Below are 18,206 nucleotides of genomic sequence, written 5' to 3' on the forward strand. Positions count from 1 at the left end.
TATACCTTTTTCATCCTTTCTAAGTGAAGCAATACTTCACAGTTTGGTTGGTGAACATGAAGTCTGAAATACACATATATAATTCCTTCTTACCTGGAGTCACTAATTTCCAATTAATCAGCATCAGATCTTACACAAATTGATAAAATAAAAAAGGGAATTAGATCTGATTTGAACATGTTCAGGTGATAGCATGACAGCATGCTTCACTCATTGCATTTCTATATGCGAGACCCACAATCTACTCCACTCTTATAAAATTCTACCCTGTTTCCCTGAAAATAAGACCTCCCTGGATAATAAGACCAATTGGTCAATAGGCTCACCGCCTCCTGTACCTCAAAAATAATAAGACCTCCCCGAAAATAAGGTCAAGTGTTTATTTTGGGGGGTGTCAAAAGAAAATAAGAACCTGTCTTATTTTCGGGAAAACACTAGCATTTCACTCTCATTTGTGAGATGCCAAGTTGAACTAGATAAAAAGGGTTCAAGGTATAAGTGTCTGAGTTGGCCACAATAAAAGAAACACACAGTTGCAGATTTTCTTCTACTCTGATCATGTCTATGTGTGCCTGCCAGAAGTATTAGCTGAGCCATGGATTAAACTGTGCATGCAGCAGAAACAGAAATAGAATGTTTTGAAAGAAAAGCTGAGCAGCAAAGGTCATCTTGACTCTTACACCTAAATTTGGAGTCCAGTGCCGGAACTCTAGAGGTCAGACATCTGAAACATATATTTGTTCTTTCTGTTATCTGAGATTTTCATAGATAGAGATACTCAGTTTGTACCTCCAAGGACCCAAGTTCAGTCTTAATGAACATTTGAGAGGTTTACCTTTCACTCTCAATGCTGCTGAGAAGAAGAATCTCACCATGTGAAAAAGTGATATAAAAACAACATTAGCACAGTACTTTTAATATGAATGCCCAAATAAAAACCAGAAAAATTAATAAATTATATCATGGCAATAATTATTCTAAAACCCCAATGGTTTTGTCTCCTTTTATCAGATTTAAGGTATAGTGAACAAAATGTGAATTTGGACTGCTTAACCAGGCAATAGACTTGCCAAATAACAATAAATGACATAGATACTATGTAAATTAGATGTAATTGTTTTTCAGTTTCAATGGACTTTATTCTTAATCCTTATCATCAAGGGAGAATTTAGTTCTTCAATATTATTTATATATTATAAATAGAGGAAAAATATTACCTCAACATAGGAGAAAGTGTGATGTGCTCAAATGCAGCTTCTAACCCTAGGCCTTTAAAGGACCTTGTATGTATGCCACCTAATTAATTTGGTTAGTCCTATTTGGTATAAAGCAAAACTATTATTTTTTTAGCAGGTCTAAATTTCATCTCTGCTATAGTTTTTGTTGTAATCAATCACTTGCATACTCCCTGCTATCATTTTCTTTTCTGCCGATCTGTTCTACTCTGGAGAAGTGAAGAGGTTGCTCTCTTGAGTCACTGGTGATAAAAAAGGGTCCATTTCTCCAGCTTGAAACCACTGAGATTAATTTGCTGTCTCACAGCCTATCACCTGTTCTAAAGCAAGAGAAGGAATGTGAACTGATCTGTTAGCATTTCACCTCTTCCAGTCAGCCTTGAAAACAGGTCACAGCACTGTAAGGTATCGCAACATGGATGGACAACTTCATGGCCCACTGCAAAAATGAAACAAATGAAGGTGCTATTTCATCTGTCAGCTCCCTTTGACATAATAAAGTACACCGGATTCTCGAAGCTGAAATAATGATTCCCTTCCCATCCTTTCCAAAATGTTATGGCAGCAAGTTCCCCTTATCTAAACTATGCTGCTAACATTTACACTTTCTAAAAGTAAATGCCAAGTATTGCTATTGTTGTTCAACTTCAACAATTCCCAGCTGGGAGTGGGGGCAGTCATGACAAGTATCGTGCCAGCAATTTGTGTCTGAGATATCATAGGTTTCAGTATCTTCTGTGCACATAAAATAGTGCAAAACTATTATATTAAGTATAAAGAACAAATGACTTAGAATATAAACAAAATATCAAAGAAATAGCTACAATTTTAATTGGAGGCCAGAAAATTTTGAGCAAGCATTCAAGTCATTTTCTCATAATCTAATATTAATTTCAATATCCTCCACGTTTAAAACCTTGCTATCATTTGTAAATATTTAGCAATAATCAATTTGAACAATATTAACCATCTCTTTTGACCTTAGCATTGGACCCAATTTATAAATGCATGTCTCTAGATTATGATCTGTAAATGTCAAGTGCATGTGTGAATCAGCATTAGATTGCTCATAGCAGAGATAATGTCCATGTCTGTGATGTTGATTTAATAATTAATTTCATTGATAGTTCAAATATTTGGTATAGTTAACAAATAACATGTCATGATAAACTGACACATAATTTGTAGATATAAGTGATGAACAAATGATACTGAATTTTCAATACATTCCCACTGTAAAATATTGTAATTAATCATTACAGTTTAACTCTAAATGTATATATTTAGTTAATATTCAGTATTTCAATAACTATCTTTGGGTTAATAATATATGATGAATACTCAGCTTAAAAAATATCTCTAAATTGGGTGTCAAACTGGGGGCCTGCAGGCCAGATGCTTCACGTGCAGGCCACGCCCACTCCAAATCTGTAAAGGGGAGAAACATGACAGCAATATGACGCCACGAGTTAGACACCCTTGGTCTAAATAATTTATTCTTTCTTTCTATCTCTCCCCCTCCCCTCTTTCTCTCTTCCATGTTTATATGTATGAGGTGAAGGGGTGAATCAAATGCATATAGTTACCATATTTTTCGGAGTATAAGACACACCAGAGTATTAGATGCACCCAGGTTTTGAAAAGGCAATTTTTTTAAAAAAGTGGGTAGGTAGATAGAGGGATGGAGAGGGAGAGAAATACAGTAGGTAGGTAGGGAGAGAGAGAGAGAGTAAGTAGGTAGATAGATAAAGGGAGAGAGAGAGAGAGAGAGAGAGAGAGAGAGAGAGAGAGAGAGATGGTAGGTAGGGAGAGAGAGTGTGTGTGTGTAGATAGGTAGGTAGGTAGAGGGATAGAGAGAGAGAAATAGAGAGAGATAAATACAGCAGATAGGTAGGGGGAGAGAGAGTAGGTAGTTTGGTAGGGAGAGAGAGAGATAGTAGATAGGTAGGGGGGAGAGAGAGCAGGTAGGTAGGTAGATGTTTCCAGGTGTATTTATCCATTGCTGGAGAAGGAAATCGCTGACAACCTGTAACACCTAAGACTTTGTTTATGCTAGGACAGCACTTGATCAATGTAATTCTCATCAACCACTCTAACTAAACAGCTTTCTGAAAGGAAAAAAAAAGTTTTTGCACTCTGCAAACCTCCCCCAAAACGGCCCATTTTTTGCAAAAACAGGCCCAGTTTTTTTAAAAAGGTATGAATAGCCTTGGGGGGGGGGCTTGCAGAGTGCTCCTGGGGGAGGCCAAAAACGAGCAAAAAAATGGCTCATTTTTTGCAAAAATGGGCTGGTTTTTGTCAAAACAAATTGCATGCATAGCCTTATGGAGATTTATAGTGTGCTGCTGGGGGCTGGGGGGACAAAAAACAGCCCATTTTTTGCTCATTTCTGCCCTCCCCAGCCCCCAGCCGCTCTCTAGAAACCTCCAGAAGGCTATGCACGGCCATTTTGGTGAAGTGGTGGGGCTTCAGGAGGTAAAAAATGCTGTATTCGGTGTATAAGATGCACCCAGATTTTCAGCCTGTTTTTAGAGGGAAAAAGGTACATCTTATACTCCGAAAAATACGGTATGTAGTCTTCAGGGGGCTACAGGGCCAAAAACATCATAATATCACTGAAATATATAGATCCATAGTTTTCACATTTTGTGGGAATTTGGTAGTACTTAGAAAGAATTAATCTCTGAAATCATTATTAGCCTTTTCAGGACAACCTGTAAACAATCCCTCCAAACCTGCTAACAACAAAAAGCTGTAAAGTATATTTGTACCTATTCTAGGAGTGTTAATCTAGGAGTGCTAGAACAGGAGTGCTGTTGTGGTAGCATTCTTTCATCTCCTCACAGCCATTATTTATATTTTATAATTTGCCAACAATGGGGAAAAAAATCAGACCTAATTGTTTTCCATCCATATTTTATAAGGTTTATTTTTCCTCATGTTTACTACTTGTGCTGTATTGCTTATACTTAGTTCTGTATATAATTAAGTTCCGAAGGGCTAAGACGCTGAGCTTGTCGATCAGAAAGATTGGCGGTTCGAATCTCTAGCACCATGTAATGGAGTGAGCTCCCTTTACTTGTCCCAGCTTCTGCCAACCTAGCAGTTCGAAAGCATGTAAAAATGCAAGTAGAAAAATAGGAATCACCTTTGGTGGGAAGGTAACAGTGTTTCATGCGCCTTAGGCATTTAGTCATGCACGACCACATGATCATAGAGATGTTTCCGGATAGTGCTGGCTCTTCGGCTTTGTAACAGAGATGAGCACCGCCCCCTAGAGTCGGAAACGACTAGCACATACAGTATGTGCGAGGGGAACCTTTATCTTTTAATGAAGTTCCAGTGATAGTCAGGATAGAATCTTATGACAAAATATCTTTGAACAATCTTTATCAGACTATTGTTAAATTTCATTTTGTACTTGACGGATCCACATTAGATTTTTTTCTTTAGAGCAATAAAGCCTATAAAACACCTCCACAGTGGATCATATCTTGGTACTCCACCATTTAGTACAAAAATACACACATTAAAAAAATCCTCTCTTTTTGTGGCCTTCCTGGATTTTAAACAGGTCTTTGATTCAATATCCAGGATCACCCTCTGGGAGAAATTAAAATGCACCACTATCGATAAACGCCTCCTCTTCCTCATACAAAAATTGTATGCCGATTCCATCCTGAAAGTGAGGTGCAATCCCCAAGGGAGTTTAACCGGCTCAGTAAGGGTACAAAATGTGGTACGGCAGGGATGCATCCTGTCCTCCTCCCTCTTCAATTTCTATATTAATCCCCTGATTGATCTCTTACAGAACTCTGATTTCCATCCTCCTAACCTAGCACAATGCAAAGTGCCAATTCTCTTATATGCTAATGATGCCGCTATCATTTCACAAACCCCCATAAGACTGAAGAGAGCAATTGGGCAACACTCGGCTATTGCAGGCAAAACATAGCTGGTCCTTAACTTCAATAAATCAAAAAAATTAATTTTTGCTAAAAGATCAAGCCAATACTCCTGGAAAATAGAAGGATATAGTTTGGAACAGGTTAGAACATTTAGATACTTTGGTGTGGTTTTCCACTCGCTAGGGACATGGAAGGCACACCTGGATCACACATTGCAAGTAGCCATTAGGTCCTCAAATGCAATCAAACATTTCTTTTATACAGGTGGAGGTCAGTTAGTACCTGCTGCCTTAAAATGTTTTGAGGCCAAAACATTTGCACAAATTCTTTACGGGGCACAAACAGGAATCCTTGCAAAGAGAGACTAGCTAGAAACCATACAAACTAAATTCCTGCGAGCCATATTAGCCGCACCCAATGGAACTCCAAATGCCCAGTTAAGAATTGAGACAGGCATGCCTCAAATTCAGGTAAGAGCCTGGAAGATAATGATCATTTATTGGCTTAAAATGCATTTCTTTCCAGAGGGACTGTCCCCACTAGTGTTGACTGACAATTTCCCATCCCCCTGGAAACAGGCAATTGATCATAAGCTGGGCTCTTATGGGCTCTCACCGTTATTCTTAATGTCCCTAGGCTTTGAGCAAGCAAAGCAAGTAGTAATTAATAGAATGAGGGACATGGAGTTCCAAGAAGAACTAAATAGGTTGCCTCTCCTCAGTAGGGACAGAATCAAACAGGGTGTGTGGGAATCAGCAAGATATCTAAATGACCTGATCTTCCCAAAACAAAGAATAGCTTTCTTCAGAGCCAGATTTAACATTCTTCCTTCAGCACTCCTCCAGGGCAGGTATAAGAGAACACCTATAGCAGAACACGTTTGTATATGTGGTAAAGGAGAAGTGGAAGATAATTCACGTGTTCTATTACACTGCGAGCTATACAGAGCTTGTAGGTCTGCACATATTTGCCCCTTATTAGAGAGATTGCCAGAGAGGGCAGACCATTTTTATCTAGGCTTTCTCCTCCAGGACACTACCTGGTTACCACGTATGCAGTGGCAAGGTTCTGTGCTGCTGCAATGTCCATAAGAAAAAAATTGGCTACAGAAGTATAGTACCATCTTGTACCAATTATCTGGACATACCTTTAACAATCTTTGGACCATTATGTTGTTATCCACTTTTAATGTCAATACTTTTAAATTATATTTTAATGTTAGTATTTTTTTAATATAGTGTAAAAACTAATGTGTATTGCTGGTCTTTGACTGTAACAAAGATTTTACTTACTTACTTACCTGTTCTGACCCCCCTCTTTGCTCGTTAATAAACTACAGCCACTCAAAGCTTGCAAAGGAATGACTTTATCAGTCCTGGCTCGAGCTGGCTGCGAGCCCAAAATAAACATAGATAAAAGGCTCTGGCAAAAAGTTACACAGCAAATGCAAAAACAAACTCTCACAGCAAACCAGGTTTACATAAAGCAAATCACTTATCCAAGTGCTTCTTGAATCATGAACACGAACTAGAACAGGAACGGAACTAAGAACGAACGAACGACGTTGACTTCTGCAACTAAGGCGTGGCACCATCTGTCTTTTATCCACAGGAGGAGATCCACAGCTGCTTATTATCTTCTCCTGTGAGCATCCTGAAACCATTCACTGATAGCAGCTCCAAAGGCTCCTACCGAGCCACAACACTATCCCCCACCGCAGGGCCCTTCCCCCGGGTCTGACGGTTCCCCCTGTAGTCGGAATGGATTGTCCATAAGATGGCCTGCACTCATCTCCTGTGTTTCCTCCTTCCTAATTCCCAAGTACCTGCAGGAACATTCCCCTTGATCCAATGCTCCCCAGGTATCCGGTGGCCACCACGTCTCCTCCCGCCCTGCGCGGCGTTGACACCCCGTCCAGGGTCCTCCACCCTCTCCAAGCCTGACCCACCAGCCCCCGTACTGTCAGAGTCTGGCGGCAGCTCTAACAGCTCCGGCCGAGCCCTAACACCCTGTCCAGGGTCCTCCACCTCCTCCAAGGCCAAATCACAAGATCCCTCGCCATCGGAGTCTGGCGGCAGCTCCACCGACTCCTGCTGGGCCACCACACTATCCCCCACCGCAGGGCCCTTCCCCCAGTTCCGATGCTCGGAATGCGGCCCGGAAGGATTGGTGACAGCCTCCATGGAACACAGTCCCAGACACTGGTACCCCGCTGGGATCCTAGAAACGAAGTCCTGTGCTGCGGGGACCAGGGTCGGCAAGGGCTGGAATCTTGGCGAAGCCCTCCTCACAGACCTGGCCCATTGGCACTGGACACACGACTCCACGCACTTCCGCATGTCATTTCTTAAACGGGGCCACCAAAACTGACGGGATGCCAGGTGCAATGTCCTGAAAAAACCCCAATGTCTCGTTGCAGAAGTGCCATGAACCTGAGAGAGCACCCATCTACGGATTTGCCCTGCGGGAACATAGAGCCAGCTCCAATACGTCAAAAGATCCCCTTCCAAAGTCCACGGGGAAGCTGGCCCTATTTCCGTCTTCCGTCCCTCCACCCATTCGTCACCCCACTGCGCATCCCGTATCAGAGACTGTATGCTCATGGGATGATAAACTGCAGCGCAGGATGCAACAGGTAGAACAATCCGAGGTAGAAGCGAGTCCACAGGGTCAGAGTTCTCCCGATTTCCTAGGCAGGGCATCCGCCGTGGGATTCCGCACGCTACATTGTGCGAACGGGGTATCACAGCTGCACAAACGTGCCAATTGTCTGAAACAATAGTTCGTTGCTGAGGGACGGCTGCAGTCTGCGCAACCCTTCTATTCTTCTTGGGGCAACTCCCCACCAGGTGTCCAAGATCCCCACAGTAGAAACACAATCCCTCAACACGTCGTCTGTCCATCTCTGTACGAGGTCTGACAGCACCCAACTCCATGGGCTCCTCCCAGTCCACTGCAGTCTCTTGATAAACTGGCACACTGGTGGTCTCCTGGAATGCATGGCGAGGCCTTCGCCTCTGCAGCCGGGCGTCTATCCGTAGGCACAAGTGGACCAACGCGTCAAATGTCGGTGGCCTGTCCACCCTCGCCAGTTCATCTTGCAAAGCATCAGACAATCCATCTTGGAAAGTGTCCATCAAAGCTGGTTCATTCCACGTTGAATCCTGGCTATGCAGCCTGAATTCACTTACATAGTTTTGCAATGAACCACTCCCCTGCTGCAGTGACCTCAGATGTCTGGTTGATGTTTCCCCCTTAATAGGATCCTCAAACATACGTTTAAAGTATTGACAAAAACCCTGGAAGTCACCCAACAAAGGGCTAGGCTGGGTTAACAAGGGGGTAGCCCAACGAGAGCAAACTAATAATAAATCCCACCTTCGTCCGGTCAATGGGAAAGTCCTCTGCTCTCAAACTCAGGAACAGCTGGCATTGTCCCAGAAACTCGGCAAACATGGCCTGATTCCCATCAAATTTATCCGGCATGGCTACTGGGCACTTCCTCCTTGGCTGGGGGCCCGGGGGGGGGGGGGTTGCAGCTCTCTGCAGCTGAGAAATTTGGTCAGCCAATACTGCAATTTTCTGGGTCAGTCACATTTTCAGCGTAAAGCTGCTCCATATTTTTATGAATGGAGGTTTGTAGTGGCAGAAGTCAAACTGTTCTGACCCCCCTCTTTGCTCATTCATAAACTACAGCCACACAAAGCTTCCAAAGGAATGTCTTTATCAGTCCCGGCGCGAGCTGGCTGCGAGCCCAAAATAAACGTAGATAAAAGGCTCTGGCAAAAAGTTACACAGCAAATGCAAAAACAAACTCTCACAGCAAACCAGGTTTACATAAAGCAAATCACTTATCCAAGTGGTTTCTCTGAATCATGAACACGAACTGGGAACCTAGACTAGAACAGGAACGGAATGAACGAAGGAACGAACGTTGACTTCTGCAACTAGGGCGTGACACCATCAGTCTTTTATCCACAAGAGGAGATCCTTAACGAGCCACAGCTGCTTGTTATCTTCTCCTGTGAGCATCCTGAAACCACTCACTGATAGCAGCTCCAAAGGCTCCTACCAAGCCACAACACTTACCTATAAAACACCAAGCCATCTATAAAACTATTTCTCTTCAGAACCAGTCCCGGCAGCTAAAATTGATGCCATTTATAGGATTATATACAAAGAATGTCATTATCAGAAGAAGATCCAAAGCTCTAAAAAGACTTCTTGTTGTTGTTAGTTGTGAAGTCGTGTCCGACTCATCACGACTCTATGGACAACATTCCTCCAGGCACTTTTTCCTTTGGTCCTCTACCAACCGAGCCGAGGTGGCGCAGTGGTTAGAGTGCAGCACTTCAGCTGACTGCAGTTCAGCAGTTCGGCTGTTCAAATCTCACCGGCTCAAGGTTGACTCAGCCTTCCATCCTTCCGAGGTGGGTAAAATGAGGACCTGGATTGTTGGGGGCAATAGGCTGACTCCGTAAACCGCTTAGAGAGAGCTGAAAGCCCTATGAAGCGGTATATAAGTGTAACTGCTAACTGCTATTGCTAACCTCTGGAGTCCATTTAAGCTCATGCCTAATACTTCGGTGATTCCATCCATCTGCCTCATTCTCTGTTGTCCCCTTCTTCTTTTGCCCTCAATCGTTCCCAGCATTAGGCTCTTCTCCAGTGAGTCCTTCATTCTCATTAGGTGGCCAAAGTATTTGAGGTTCATCTTCCAGATCTGGCCTTCTAAAGAACAGTCATCAGGGTTGATCTCCTCTAAGACTGACCGGTTTGATTGCCTTGCAGTCCAAGGGACTCACAGGAGTCTTCTCCAGCACTATAGTTCAAAGGCCTCAATTCTTTGGCTCTCAGTCTTTGTTATGGTCCAACATTCATAGCCATACATTGCAACTGGAAAAACCATAGTCATGACTATACACACTTTTGTTAACAGGGTGATGTCTCTGCTTTTTAGTATGCTGTCTAGATTTGCCATAGCTTTCCTCCCCAGGAGCAAGTGTCTTTTAATTTCTTGGCTGCAGTCCCCATCTGCAGTGAACTTGGGGCCCAGGGAAATAAAATCTGTCACTACCTACATTTCTTCTCCATTTATTTGCCAGGAATTGAGAAGGCCGGATGCCATGATCTTAGTTTTCTTAATGTTGAGTTTCAAGCCAACTTGAAACCACAGTTAGCACAGTTAATTGTGAGTGATGAACCTATACCATTTTTCTTTCAATGACATCCTGTTTCTGTAGTGCCTAAAGCAATTAAGATATTTTCAGTCAAGATACTGCTGCAAAATAGTCATTACAAATATAAATAATAATACTTTTGCATCACTTATTACTCCTATGAGATTACCACTCTTTCCTTGAGGGACTTATCAGTACAAAACCATGAAAAACAATGAGTTAGTTTTCAATAATAAATGGCCTCAAATAAGCTTCTTGTTTGAAAATCTGTAGAAGTTCTGTGAGTGCTTTATTTCTCTCTCTTCATATACAGTATTCTAACTGTCATTGCCTAAGCTCTTTCATTATTGTTTTTAATTGACTGTTTACTGAAGCGTCTTGAACAAAATAATCCAGTACTTCCTTCTTAAAGAAAATTTATTTGTCTGTCTGATAGGGAAAGGAAATCATAAGTAGTGTGGTAAAGTTTCTTTGAAGTGCAGCCTTTGAGATCTCTTTGAATGGAAAAAGAGCTAATACTTCAAAAGAAAGTGGTCATTTAATCTGTAGTCATAACTAAAGCATTTTTCTGAAAGAGACAACAGTTCAAGAAGTGGGAAAGCTGTTTTTTATGAGGGTGGTTACTGTTATAGAATGAAAAGCCTTTTGTTAAATCAAAATCTTTAAAATTCTGATGGAAGTACAGTAGAAATGAGTGCAGAAAAATCTAATGGGAGCCAAAATAAGTATAACTTTATAATTACAAAATCATTTGTTTAGAAAATTTATTTCTAATAAATTTCTAATTTATTTCAAACAAATATATGAAATTCAAGAGAGGAAATGTGGGGGGGGAATTACATTTTCATTTAATTACCATGTGACAACAAGATGATTCTCACTAATAAATAAGACATTTTATTACAAAAAGAAAGGAAGAAAAAAGAGATTGTAAAAGATTTTCAATTGTTGAAGCAAATTAAACTTAGATACTGCAATGCAAAGCAACAAAATTGTCAAATAATTTTCCACTGGAATCTATTTTTCTAATTATCTGGTTTTTGGGAGGGGGGCTTTAAGTAAATATACATAGTAGTTTTTTCTTTCAGGTTCTGCTTTGAAAAACATTCTATGATATTTTCCCAAAAATTCATGACTTTCTAGGGTAAATATTTATGGTTCAGACCTTTTTGAAATATAATCTCTATTTATTTTAAAAATCAAATTTTGGTATAATTAATGAAGTTTTATCATTTCAGTTTGCTTATTTCTCTATTCATAAAATTTGCTAAAATATTTAATTTTTAAATTCTTGCTAATTTGTGTCCTTTTTAAACTTGGACATTGATTGATTGATTTTCTGCTTTTTTCATTTTCTTTTTAAACTATACATCTGCAGCGGAAAGTTACAAGGAGTCCCAGACAACAAAGATTAAAGAAGAGCCAATGGAAGTTGAGATTCATGAATCCCATGCCTCTGTTTCACCTAGCCAAAATGTCAGTTACAGCACTTTACTTAGGCAAGAAATAACTGAACAGGTACAAAAGATCCCTGAAAGCCGTGTAGTTCCGGAGAGAAACCTCTTTAGCCAAGATATATCTGTGAAAATGGCTTCAGAATTACTTTTTCAATTGTCAGGTAAGTATTATATCTAAAGATCCACGATATACTTTTTCAGATTTGTCTTGTCTGAATTTGCTGTGTGTTGCTTTTTCTTAAGTATCTACTGATATACTAAGACCTGCAGTCTTATAGGTATTTAAAATAGTTACAATCTGTCTTATTTTTGGGGAAAGCATGGTATGTATAGAATAGCGCTTGAAGTCCTATTAAAGACCATAATAAATAAACATGGTTGTTATTATGGCTACAAATCAATTAGAAAAATAGCCTTCTTTCACTATTGATTCCTATTTAAAAAATTAGCCAAGACTAGCCAGGTGTTGCTAATTTTGTTAGCAGTATAGCAGAAGCTACTGTTTCATATTCTATATTTTTCCAATACATTTTTTGTAAAAGAAAATATAGGACACAACTTACCCCTAACAATTTCCTAAGCAAATTAATTATCTAGAAATAGAAAAAAAGTATCAATATCATCTGCTTTTTTTCTACTTTTTCTGCATTGCGTGAATTGCAGTTTGGAAGGTTTATCCAACTTCTAGATTACCTTTAGAGTTCATTGTTTCCATAGCACTATACAATATATGTCTATATTCTCAGCATATCTTTTTCCCATTTGTTTGCTTTATCTTATTCTTCTTGCATGCTAAAGAGAGCACACAGAAACTGTCATTTAGGCCCCAATTATTCTAAAAAAGGAAATGTAGAACTCCTCAGTATGACTCATGGTAAATAGATTTATTATTTCAATGAGAAGCTGGAGGAAATATTTTAATAGGTTATAAATCTATATAAATATTATTTTTTCTTATTAAAAGAGTAATACTTTCATGAGTATCTTATTTTGCTTAAAATAATAATTTATTTTTCCACAGAAAAAGTGAGCAAAGAGCACAATCACTCTAAAGATAATACCATCACTATTTCAACTAGGTAAGTACTACCGATGGTAGAGAAAAGTAGGCCTGATAAAGTTCAGTGTAACATCAGTTTTATAGATATTTGACCAAGGTGTCCAGCAAATATATTATTTCATATTTTATAGGCATAAAATAAAGGGTTTTTAAAATAATTTTTCATATATATCAAATTAGATAGATTAGGTAGATAGATTTGATTTCCTCATAAAAATATGCATAAATAAAAAATGAAACTGTAACTTTTCCAGATATAATTACAAATGTATTGATTTAATCTTTTTATGCAAAAAATAATATGAAATAGAAGAAACTATCAACAACAAAAAATCAAAGAAAAATAGGCACTATTGTGCTTTTTTTCAAAAAATACTATTAATGGGAAACGGAGGGAGGATCAAAGTTGTTAATTAATGTTTAACTAATCTCATTTTCTGAATTTGAGATAATCACATTAATTCTGAGACTTTATATAATTTTATCTTTTTATTCGCATTTTTAAATGTTATCTATTTTGTTAATATTACAAAAATATTATTCATATTTTTTCTTTTCTTTTTTTTACTGAAAAAAATAAAACAAAATGTCAGGTTTGCTAAAATTCCCTCCTTTTTTAACCAAGCCTTCACATCTCTATGCATGATCCACAATCTAGCAAGAATTGAGTACAGTGAAATCCCTTTGATTTCCTATTGAAACTATGTGAATTAACTGTGGCTGGATTATGGAATATTCTGTTTCTATTAATGTTATTGACTAATATTGTATAACTCTGTTTGAGATGTAATTAAAAATGCAAGTCAATCATGAAGCCAGCTAATGAAATAAATTCTTGATGCACATATAAATTATAAGATTTTATTTATACCATGCACCCAAATGATTATTTTCTATGCTCACTGCTGTCAGTCACCATGGATGTGAAACCTCATCATCTTAAGGCAAACTGCTGTCCAACACATTGCTTTACTTTTTCTTACTTAACCGTTGATGTAATGTGGATTACTCTCAGAACTGCTTATGTCTATGTGATTGTAAGAAAGGCAGTTTAATACTTGTCTTCTCCAGCTTGGATCTGAAAGAAAATAAAACACCCTGCCCAACCCTAATAGTCTTAACAAAGTTTTTATTTGTATCAGTGGGAACTTTTCTTTATAAGCATCCTATTGTACTGAGTTGCAGAGGCAGGGAAACTCTCTTTTTAGATCACTATTGGAGAGAAAAATACTTTCTCTCATGCTTGCAATTAATTAAGAAAAAATAGATATGTGGTTGTTGAGAATTTTTGTTTTAACTTGGCATGATTTCTCAGATTTCTTCCTAAAATCCTACTTGTTCAGCTTGGCAAAAAAAAAAAAAAAAAACCCTGAGTATGATATCAAATTTTTTACCTTATTTAATCCAACAAGTTAAGAAGTTGCTCTCAGGTGACTCTGAAAAGACTCATATTGAAATTAGTCATTATAATCTAAAAGTAAGCACCTTCAACCTCTGTACAGAGGGACAGTAATGATGGTGCAGCCAAGAAGAATTTTTGGAAGGCAGAAAAGAAATGGGTCCAAATTGCCTTTAGCTGCTAAATAAATGATACTGCAAGATTATTTTTCTGGACTGACCTATTAAATTAGTTAAGATCCCATTTCAAAAAATTACAGTGTTTGCCATTCGTAAAATTACAATCATGCCTCTTGGATCTTCAAAAAAGGCATTTAGATGGATTGCAATCATGAGGGGGGGGGAAATCAAATACATGGAAAATCATGTGCAAGTCCTTTTGAGATAATGCTCACCTATTTACATTCAAATGACATTGTAATCTTTTTCCAAATTGTATTCCTTCCTTTGAATTTATCATTCAATAATCAGGCAAGAGCTCACTTTGACTTGTTGTATTGACCTTAAACAATTGCTTTTATTGTCTATATGGAAATTAGCTAGTAAATTAAGACAGGTGCTTATTATTTAAACAAGCCATTCAGGTAGTACTAGCATTAATAATAGCATTATTATATGTTATAAAATTTAAACAAGCTATAAGAAACTGGGAGTGCTAATAGTACTATCACTACCAAACAGGTTCCTTAAGCACAGACAGAATGTGTTGGCTCAGCCAAAGAGGAGGGAAATAACTGAGCTTCAAATGATTCCTTAATTACAAATACTTTTTCAAAAAAATATTAGCTGCTTATTAAAGGTTATATTAGAAATAAACGTGCTTCACATAAAACAATATTAAGACAGTAGTGTCAGTCTTCATACTAACTTTTACTTTATCCAGACCAACTGAATTACTTAGCTGGAACCTGCTTCTGGTATATATAGTATGTCTTTGCAGTGTAGTGCTCTATAAACCTCATATAAACTGCCATATGTCCTGAAATTCCTCTACTACACAAACATAACTGAGTGTGCAGCCCACTAATACTACTTTTCTGAACAATACTCCAGAGTTATATTGAGAATACCTTGAGATGTTGGCAGTAAAATTAAATTCTTTTAACGGTGGGTTGGCTTGTTTTGAATTATTTTCAAAATATTTTAGACAGCATTTAGGATTGAATTTCATAATATTATTTTATAATAATTGTTGCAAAAGTTTATCCAAAACATGTTTTCAATTTTGGATACCTCTAAACCATAAAATTCTAATCAAATGCACCATGTGATACAATTGTGCATTAATAGGATTTATTTAGTAATTAACATATATTTCTGTTTTAAAAATCATTTTTCCTCAGCCCATTTTTTTCTGAAGATACTTTTAGACAATCACCATTCACTTCGAACTCAAAAGATCTGTCTAATGAGAGTGCTGTTCAGGGAAGGACATCAGTTCTAGGTATGGAACATTAATGATACTATAGTAACACCATGTTTCAGATATTATGGTAAAAAATGCTAAACATGATGTAATATGTCAAGTAAAAATAGTCTGTTGGTTTTTACTTGGTTTAGCAAGTATTGTTATTAGTTAAAATGTGTTGGGGAGTTGAGAAAAAAGAATGATTAATTGCATGGAGAGAATGGCATTATCACTAATATATCAATTCTAGGATAAAATGTAAAAAAGAATGTTAATTAGAGATTTCCTAATTAGAATGCTGGGAAGAATGTTGCTCCATAACAATTATTTTATTTTTCTGGATTGTTTTTCTGGGATAGGATAGATAGTTTGATTGATTGATTGATTGATTGATTCAATTGCAATATTGTCATGACCGAATAAAAATTGTCTGGTTCAAGTGTACATTGCACGAAGCCATAGTTACCATTTAGATTAGATTCCATAGAATATGTTTGTATTAAACTGGGCTTTGGTTGGGCATATTGGCCAGGATAATTTAATCCATAAAATATTTAGTAGTCCTGCTAGTGTTTCCTGCATCCAAGGTTAACCAAGCTAACACAGATCTTTAGAATCTCTTGCAGCTCCTGAAAGATTTAGTTTATTCTTTTATTGTTGCAGTGTGGAACAGTGTGAGAACACCACTTTGCAGAAATAAAGTATTATGGATGCCATGCTATTTAAGATTCTATTAAGATTTAATATTGTTTGCAATTGCTATTAACTCCATTTTGAAGCATGGGTAAAACATAAATCTAGTCATAATCTGGTTTAGTCACCTTTCATATTTATCCAAAAGGCATACATGACTGAGAGAAAGAATATACTCAAACACTAGCCATTGTTTTCTTGCTGTTTGGCCATAGCTAAGAGAAAAACCTGTCTAAAAATTTAAATACAGCTAGTCCTTGACTTACAACAGTTTATTTGGTGACTGTTCAAAGTTACAATGTCACTGGAAAAAAAGTGAGTTATGACCATTTTTCAACAGTTGCAGCATCTCCATGGTCACTTGATAAAATTCACATAGTAGGTAACTGTCTCATATTTATAACAGTGGTAGTGTCATTTGATCCCCTTTTCAACCTTCTGAGAAGCAAAGTCAATGGAGAAACCAGAATCACTTCACAGCTGTGTCATTACTAACTTAACAATTGCAATGATTCACTTAACAACTATGGCAGGAAAGGTTGCAAAATGGGTCAAAATTCACTTAACAAAAGTCTTACTTAGCAACACAAATTTTGTTATTGTAAGTCAGCTACCTGTATTATGTATTAGAAAATTCAGGGAAAACAGAGCTATATTAGTGAGCATAGTATTTCTTATCTTCACATTTTCCTTGTTTTGCCCCTGGCCCTTCTGTGTCCAACAAGAAAATAAGCTAAAAAGTAGAAATTATGTGAGGTAAAGGATGGAGACTAGAAAGCATTACTGTTCATTCATGGTGCCTATACTTTGAAATATTCCCTCTAGAACTCAGATTGGTTCCCACAAGTAATGTTTTTGGGAAGCCAGCAAATACAGAATTGTTCCAATATAACTATCATCATTTTCTTTATTTCACTTTTTATTCCTATTCCTTACTATTGGCTTTGCTTTGGAATTTTTAGATATTCTAGGCACTGATATTCTGAAGGTTTTAATTAAAATAATATTTTTCTCCTTTTCTTGTCATGGAGATTTTTTATACTTATTTTTTTTTCTTATACTAGATGTTTTTAATCTATTTTATTTTGTTTTAAGGGGCCAGGAATCAGAATGATCCTGGGGCATACAAATTTAATAAATAAACAAAACTAATAAATAAGTAAATTAGATTCTTATCTATGAAATAAAGAATACAAATGACATATCCAAGGGCTTCAAGCTAGAAGAATGGAAAACATTTTGAATCTGAAAAGTTTCAAATTTGAAATAGTCATTTTATTTGGAACTGGTTGTCCTTGCCATTCTGTGTTTTATGCCTTAAATAGAGCTCAGTCATTCAGAGCAGTTTCTAACATAAAACAACTGTTTAAACTTGAAATGGCTGTTTTGAATTCAAAACAGAACATTATAAATTCAAAACATTTTGCACACTTCAGCTTCCAACTTTGTGTCAGAAATGAGAAATATCTCAGTAAGATGCAGCTAAAATCTGGCATTAGAAAAGTTCACATATGCACCGTCTGGAAGGGCAGAAATAGAAAAATGGTAAGCTGTGTAGTAATTTTTGTGACACAATTTAAGATGCCCAATGGCATCATGATACTGACCAATATATGAAACATTTAAGTAAAGAAAACAGCATCTGAAGTTCTGGCACGACTACTGTTAGTACTCAGTTTGAGGGACCTAAAGCAAAGTATCTTTGCATGGTGATGCAGAAACTGCATTTTATTTTTCTAGGCCAATGTTTCTCAACCTTAGCAATTTTAATATGTGTGGACTTCAATATCCAGAATTCCCCAGCAGCCATGGGGATTTCTGGGAATTGAAATCTATGCATCTTAAAGTTGCCAAGATTGACAAACAT

General features: G+C 37.6%; 1 protein-coding gene across 1 annotated transcript in view; it reads left to right on the forward strand.

The window, feature by feature from the left end:
* The window catches only part of ZNF827 (zinc finger protein 827), a 154,510-nt gene that overhangs the window by 96,210 nt on the left and 40,094 nt on the right, over positions 1-18,206 (forward strand). The window contains 3 exon segments of the mRNA XM_032224027.1: positions 11,702-11,941; positions 12,802-12,859; positions 15,582-15,682. Of these exon segments, the coding sequence (XP_032079918.1) occupies positions 11,702-11,941; positions 12,802-12,859; positions 15,582-15,682 (399 nt within the window).

Source organism: Thamnophis elegans, chromosome 9 (assembly GCF_009769535.1).
Source record: "Thamnophis elegans isolate rThaEle1 chromosome 9, rThaEle1.pri, whole genome shotgun sequence".
Taxonomy (NCBI): Eukaryota; Metazoa; Chordata; class Lepidosauria; order Squamata; family Colubridae; genus Thamnophis; species Thamnophis elegans.